General features: G+C 42.8%; 1 protein-coding gene across 1 annotated transcript; it reads right to left on the bottom strand.

Annotated features, from left to right (window-relative positions):
• Positions 1-435: 435 nt before the first annotated feature.
• Positions 436-6,307, bottom strand: LOC115596236 (homeobox protein Hox-D9b-like). Its single transcript, XM_030441114.1, has 2 exons — positions 5,547-6,307; positions 436-3,320 (listed from the first exon to the last, which is right to left on the bottom strand). The coding sequence occupies exons 1-2, from the start codon at positions 6,232-6,234 to the stop codon at positions 3,076-3,078; spliced, it is 933 nt and encodes a 310-aa protein (XP_030296974.1). The 5' UTR covers positions 6,235-6,307; the 3' UTR covers positions 436-3,075.
• Positions 6,308-7,824: the final 1,517 nt, after the last annotated feature.

The raw sequence follows: 7,824 nt of genomic DNA on the forward strand, positions 1-7,824 counted from the left end.
TCATTATAATGGATGTAATTACGTGAAGGTAATGTGATAAACCAGAATTAACACGTCAAACTGGTATTAGTGACATAAAATACCCCAAAACATGAACAGAATTATAAAATAATCACACCAGGAAAAGTGAATAATTAACAATCTTTTATTTCATTGATAAAAATCCCCACGAGCAGCATATTGAATGAGCCTCCTGACGTCACACCGTGGCTAACGTAGCCTGTTTCAACTGTGAGTCTTTTCTCTCCCAGCAGAGAATGTGTTGTGTTCGAGTCCCATCTCCATCCAGAAAACACACACACACACACACAAAAACAAAAACAAAAAAAAACACAAAAAAAACTTAGAAATATCCCTTTAAAGTTCCCTTTATAATATGTGAGGGTGATGTGATTTGTTATTGTACATTCTGAAATGACACTTTTGCTGGTTGTGCGTTGTTTTGTTTGTTTTTGTTTTTTTCTTTTTTAAACACGAGTTTGTTTGTTCTTACAGGAGGTCAAATGAACCGTCGGACTGCAGTCACACCATAGCTTAGCCATGACTGGTGTGTGTGTGTGTGTGTGTGTGTGTGTGTGTGTGTGTGTGTGTGTGTGTGTGTGTGTGTGTGTGTGTGTGTGTGTGTAGGCATGTCCACATCTGCAATATATGACTCACAGTAACAACAGATACACACATAGCAACAACAACAACAACAACAATAACAACAGATATGCCCGGCGAGGCCACATGCACAGTTTATAAAAACAAAACAAAGAAGTTTATTCTGTTTTTTTTTTTTAAGTTTTTTTTTAAAAGTCCCTTATGAATATTATTTTAGGGGAGACGAGTCGGTTGTAACACAGAGAAAATGCTCCAATCAGGAGCCAGATGAAGAAAACAGCTGATTGTTGACGTGGAGGCCCCGAAAGAAACTGAATCACTCGAACGCATCTTCATGTTCCAGGTTTTCTTCGATTGTTTTTCGAATAGTTTCCTTGTTTGTTCATTTTATAGTTAAAACAACCAAACCTGACATACTTTTCTGATCCAAAACGAGCGCTTCTCTTCGTCAAAATGCTTCGTGGACTGACGTCACACATATTTCAGCCCTGGGCGGTAAAGACAAGAATCTAACCTGACACTGAAACGTTTTCCACTTCTTGTTGTCCTCTAATGAAGCTTTACCAACAACCGAGTATTGGCGGTCCTTGAGATGCTTTAGGATTTGTGTAAATGGACATAAATCTATTTTCATAAACAAGTTTATAAAGGAACATTTCATCAGTCGGTCACACACAGATTTAAATTGATATCAAACTGACATCACAATCTTTCCCTCACCTCAAACTGGTAATAGATAACTTTTTGCTTTAACTCGTCTTTCTTAATGAAATCCTGATTGCACACTGTAACTGAAAAATGACAACATCCATGTATAGATTGGTTCCCTATAAACATAACATTCACTGTGTTGTTCATTCTGCCACCATCCCACAAAAGGGGAGCATGTTTGCCATCGCGCAACCAAAACAGGAAGAGGCACTGTTTTCCTCGGTCGCTCTCCTCAGGTAACGGTGCAACAACTGGACTGACTGTGGAAACTCTACACTGCAGTGGAAAAGGAACCCCGCTGAGGGAGGAGGCCGAGGCGGTGACGAGGGAGAGCGACGGAAACAAGAGCGAACAGACGAGCATTCACTCGACGGAGAGCGCTCAGGTGTGGTGTCAAAGTCTGTCCGGGATGTATGTTTCAAAACCTCTTTCTCAGCACTGAGATCTGAGTGTTTTAGGGTCAAATTGTGATTGTTTTTGCTTTGGACACCACAGGGGAAGGTTTCTTTAACCAAAGTGACTCGAAATAGATAAACCGTGGAGACTATAAATCGTATCCGCCTTTAGCCAGCAGCTACACTGAGGACTCTGGTTTACAAATGGGTGAAAATCATGTCTTACCAAATCAACGTGGGATCTTGATGCTTCCGACTCAGACTCAGATTCAAGACGACGAGCTGTATGATTTCCTTTTATGTTTTCTCTCTGAGTCCCCGTCGACTTCAGTTGTTTAAGAGAAAACTGCAACACCGGTTTTCATATGAAGAGGGAGAGGAGATAGTTGTTTTCATTTTTGGATGAACTTACCCTTTAATATTTTTGTGTGAGCCGCACTTTAAATCACAGCCCCTTTTAACCAAGATTCCAATCAGATTTCACCTTTAAATTCAAGCTAACCAACTGATCAAGAAGGAATATAAATTTGCATCAGCTGCAACTGAAACTAAGCACTTTAAATTCTCAGATTTTTCTCTATTTTCAGGAAATAAGTTGGTTCCAAGTGCCAGCCGTCTCTCTGATCGCGTCTCCTCCACAAAGTACTTGAGTTTAATTTTCAAATAAACACTCTCAAGCGCTCGGACATTAGAGTTACTCACAAGATTTATCGAACTTCAGTTTCTCTTCAGCGGTCTCGTTTGGCACGCTGAAGCAATCTTTTTACGAGGACAATAGTTTTCGCATTAAATCATAAAACCCAGTTTGCATTCTGCCAGACAGCGCGGACGATTTATGTGAAGTCAACGATGTGTCAAGTAGTTTCATTTCTTTCTGGACACGAGAGATATACAGCCGCATCAGGAACAGATGTGTTTTTTGTTTTTTTTAAATGAGCGAAGTCTTTGATATCATCTAGTGTGTTTTTCTGATATCATTTTAGGGATCTGATGTTTTATTCTGGGCGTTATTTACAGCTGCCCCTGCTCTCAGGTCCCGCTGTTTTCAATTGGTAACATGCAGATGGGAGATGGAAGATTTAACATGAAAAAGGCCAAAAGATAGGAAACTTATTTTCTTTCTTTTTTTTTAAGTGTTACAACACATCCTGGTCTCCCCCTGCAGAGTCACGCCCCTGCAGCGCTCCGAGGCGGCCATGTTAGCGCCACAATCCGTTGCTTAGTAACAGCTGATCATGCCAGATGATGAGGAGCACCGCATCACCTCCTCCATGCCCATCCTGGAAAAAAAAAAAAAAAAAAAAAAAAGAAAAAAAGAAAAGAGCAAAAGGAAAAAACTGCCCCGGCCTCTTCTTCTCCAAACCCATCATTCATTGATGCTCCTCCTGTCCCGGGTCATCAGCTTCTTCATCTTCATCCGTCTGTTCTGGAACCAGATTTTGACCTGTCTCTCAGTCAGATTTAAGAGTCCTGCCACCTCCAGGCGCCGGTCTCTGGTCAGGTACATGTTGTAGAGGAACTCCTTCTCCAGCTCCAGCGTCTGGTGTTTGGTGTACGGACACCTTTTCTTCCGGGTCGACTTGGCGTGGATCCAACTGGCTGAAGGGTTTTCTGGCAGGAGAGGAGAGGAGAGGAGAGGAGAGGAGAGGAGACAGGACTTCATGGATTTTATACTTAAATCACACACTTGCTTTCTATTGGTTTGAGGGCTGCACCTAACAATTACTCTCTTTATTACTTTGTTAATCTGGCAGTTGGTTTCAGGAGGAACGGATGAATCATTTAGTCTGTAAAATATAAAAGAAAACAACCGTGCAAAATGCTCATCACAGTTTCCCAAAGTGACGTCTCCAAAACTGCTTCTTTAGTCCAAAATAGAAAATAAATATAACTTTATAAACATAAATGACAAAGAAAAGCAGCAAATCCTCATATTTAAGTAACTGGAATCACTAAATGTTGACACTTTTACTTGAAAAATCCAAAAATCAAGAAACTGACTCATTGATTAATCGACTAATCGTTGCAGCTATAATGGCTTGCTGTGCCTCTAAGGGGCCTGTGCGTGTGTGTGTGTGTGTGGTGTGTGTGCGTGCGTGCGTGCGTGTGTGTGTGCACATGTGGAGTTCAAAGACCGACATAAAAAAAAAAAAATCAAAGTAAATATTCTCAGGAACAGGTTTTATGAGCCTGCAACTTTTGGCTCATTAGAAAAAGAAACAGCGGCGCACGCAGCTCCATAAATACGCGCCGGAGTTCAGCTGCAGCTGTGACCCAAACACTTAGTGAACTTTATTGGCATTAGGTTTTGTTTATGCTCTCATTCCACCCTTCCTTCATTGCAATAACGTAACATAATTTGGCTTATCGAGTCACGTTCGTGGCTCCCGATGCAGCTTCAGAGCCTTTAAGCTGGTTTTTTGGGGAGGACAGCATGCGGCAGTAAATCCAGCAGAGCGTCTCCTGTGAAGAGGCTGCATCTCTGTCATGCTGCTGATAAACGCTGCCTCGTTTTTAAAAGTATTCAAGCACAGTTGGAGGGGGAGAGTTTTGAACTATTGGCTGATATGAAAGTGTTTTATTGACCACTTTAACAGGCGGGAAGCAGCCAGAGAGTGCATGCTGGGGAAGTTATGGCTGGACAGACAGACAGACAGACAGACAGACAGGCCGCAACACAAGCAACAAGTATTTTTTTGGCTGAGGAGATCAGACAGTCACTCCACTCAGGAGACATCTCTGCTCAATCTGCTTCAATTACTGAATTATTTATTTCATGGACTGGACTGCAGTCTCTCATCTATGTGACAGTAAGTGGAACAGTTGGATGAATCATAGCAGTTTAAAAAGTTTTAAACCTGATTTCTTAAGCAAAGAAAAATAACTAGCGTGGCCTAATAATCGAGAAAATCATCCCTGGTCATAATTTTTTTTGTTTGACCTATTTTCCTTGTTCCTCTGCAGACTTTTTAAGAATTACAACTTTACACAGATAAAAATAATCCCTGACTCTTTGTTGCTGGAGCTTGAAGTAACTCCCTAAAATCCATAATAAAGGGGGGAAAAAAAGAGAAAAAATAAATGTGATCATGTGATCACTGTGGTGGATTGTGTCAAGCTAGTTTCACGTCTGCACAAAATGACCTCCATACCAAACAGACACAGAAGCGAGTGGCTGCCTGGAGGAGGGAAATACAACCCAAAAACACTTACAAGCTTTGAAAAGTGAGCAGAGAGAAAAAGAGCTAAAAATAAATTGCATTGAGTTTGGCGCCTACCTCATTAATTAATGAGAAGATTTCAGGGTAAATTGTTGGAGGAGGAGGAAGAATAAAAGACCTGAATATTTAATCTCCTCAGTGTGAATCATTTGGATCTTTCTCTCGTGGAAAAACAAATTACAGACTTATCTGTGGCTGCTTCTGTATAAGTTACGAACAGTGAAACTTATATCATTTATCAGCACAAATTATTGGTTATAAAACATTTTTTTTCTTCTTTCGGCTAAAAAAGCTGCGAGCGTTGATGTGTCAGGATACTCATTCCTGCACAAATCACAGCAGAGCGTTCCTACCTGTGTTTCCTCTCTCGTGACAAATAGTTAAATAACAGCAATAGCAGCTTAATTATTTTAATGGACAATAAAGTTTTATATTTTACCGTTTACAAGACATTTATAGGCCTATAAAAGTCACACACACTTACTTACTTGGCCCACATTCTCTCTCTCTGTCAAACACACACACACACACACTCACAGACAAACACACACACACACACACACCTGTGTATGCACATGCTAATAAACATTCCTCAGTTTGGTATATCTGTGTTTACCCGGGTCAAGCTGTGGCTGTGTTTTTCTCTCCTCGACCTCCTTTTTCGGCTCCGGCTTCCTCCCCAGCTCCTCCACGGTCCCAAGCCGCTCGAGGACCACCTCGGCCGGGCTGGCGAAGCTGGAATCCGCGGGGCTGTCGACGTGTGACGGCGGGGAATTCTCCGGTTTAACCGCCTCGAATCTCGGGCTCGGATTGGAGAGGTCACCCTGAGCGGGGAGACACGAGGGGAAACCAGCAGACACATGCGAGAGAGAGGTGTCCGAGGTGGGAGTCGCTCCCTCCCAGCAGCGGACGAATCTGCTCTCGGAGGCGGCCGACGATGCGAGGTGCTCGGTGTGCGTCTGCGTCTGCGGGCCATAGTACGGGTGGTGATGGCTCAGGAGGTGATGTGGATGGAAAAGGCCGGGGATGGAGGAGCCGGGGGTGGACTGCAGCTGCGGGGAAGAGGATGAAGAGGATGTCGAGTTGTTTGTCCACGGAGAGAAGCCGTTTAAGCTCGTTTGTTTGTTGGAAAAATGTGAAAAATCCGGAATGTGTGAGCCGGGGGTCCCCTCCTCCTCCTCCGCTCCCCGGGCTGGCTTTGCGCAGCCGGCCGTCGAGCCCTGCAAGCCTCCCGGGATGAAATGTGCCCCGTACGGCTCCTCGGTCTGGAGCCCCATCATGGAATAATAATTCGTTAGCGACATGTTTATTTTATTATTTCAATAAAAAGACACTTAAGTGCGCCTGTAAAACGTTAGATGGGCTGGTATAGTGGCTTACATCCTCCCCTAAAATGGTAGTAATTTTTTTTCCTGCCCATACCTTCTCCTCGGCCGCCCATTGGTTACATTGCGGATCACATGGTTAGACTGTATTTACCCGGTATATGAAATAAATCAAGTAATTCTTTTGTGCTCAGTGATGTGGTCGTAGGCCCGCCGCCCTGCTGCCAGACGGGCCCGAGTGCAGCAGCGGATACAGAAGGTTTTAAAGCTGAGGTTGAAACATCGTTTTACAAGCTGAATAAAAAGTAGCAGGGAGCCGTTTACAAGCTTGTGTGAAGCGTGTGTGTGTGTGTATGTGTGTGTGTGTGTGTGTGTGTGTGTGTGTGTGTCCTCAGAGTGTAACGGGGCTGCACAGAGGAGAGAGATGGGCTTTGGCTTTTCTTTGTCTGGACAAGTGATTTCATTGATCTTGAGCTTTCAGTGAAAATATTCTGCTTTTACGCACAGCTGTCGTAACTTCTACCCAAAATGACAAACCACCCTGAATAGTCTTGAACTTATTTATTCTTTATAAGTGTTAAGCTGCCTTATGTATTTATTTATTTACTGACCCAGGAAATTTGCCTACTTATTCAATCTTTGTCTACAAAAAATAAAATCATGTCGCCAGTGTGCGTAATTACGCACAGATATTTCAATCTAAAAATGGGCACGTCTTCTGTTCTTCTATTTGGATGTTTTGCTGTTGTGATCCGTTCATGTCCAGTGGAAACACATTTGGTGAGCTACATTTTGTAGGAAAAATGGAATTACTTAGTTTGCCTTTAACTGAATAAACCATTCAAATCCTCATTTGATTCTCTGAGAAATGCAAAACCAGGGCGTTTTTCTCAGCTTATGAATAATTTACATTTTGAAGGGCCACATGAAACCTTCTGTATCTTTTCTGTCAGTATAATAAACCAGTGGTCACGACCCAGTAGGGTTGTACATTGACAATATTATCTACAGCCTACTGAAAACTTTGCATTTCAAAAGCCATATTTGGCCCCGTGACAATTAATGTGACGACTTTCTCCATTCACCGTCACTGTGTCCATATTTGTGTGTGGAAGTCAAATTCCATTGGCTGGACAAGAGGGTGACAAGCAGGATGGGGGCGTGGCTTGCACCCAGACAGAAATAGTCCTGTACCAGAGACCTTGATCGCTGCTTCTGTGCACTCTTAGCGCCATCTGCTGGCTGGATTAGTCGGTACAGGACAGGAGGGATTCCTAAACTTCATCATCCATGCATGGCACAGATATGAGGCCCATGTCTACAGAGTTCAGACTGCATTTAAGAAGATCTGGGCTTTAATTAAATATAACTCCAGGAGTCACATAATAGTTAAAAACAGTGGCATTTCTACTAAACTACCTGAAGCCACCTGCCCCTGGAATAACCCCAGTCCAAGTATATTTATCTATTCACCAAAGAGGTCTAATATCAATATATAACCTGCAGCCCAGCAGACCTCTGGTTTATTTCAACGCTCCGGGCGCCTCAATGCATTTTTGTTATCGCACC

This window comes from Sparus aurata, chromosome 15 (genome assembly GCF_900880675.1).
Source record: "Sparus aurata chromosome 15, fSpaAur1.1, whole genome shotgun sequence".
Lineage (NCBI taxonomy): Eukaryota > Metazoa > Chordata > Actinopteri > Spariformes > Sparidae > Sparus > Sparus aurata.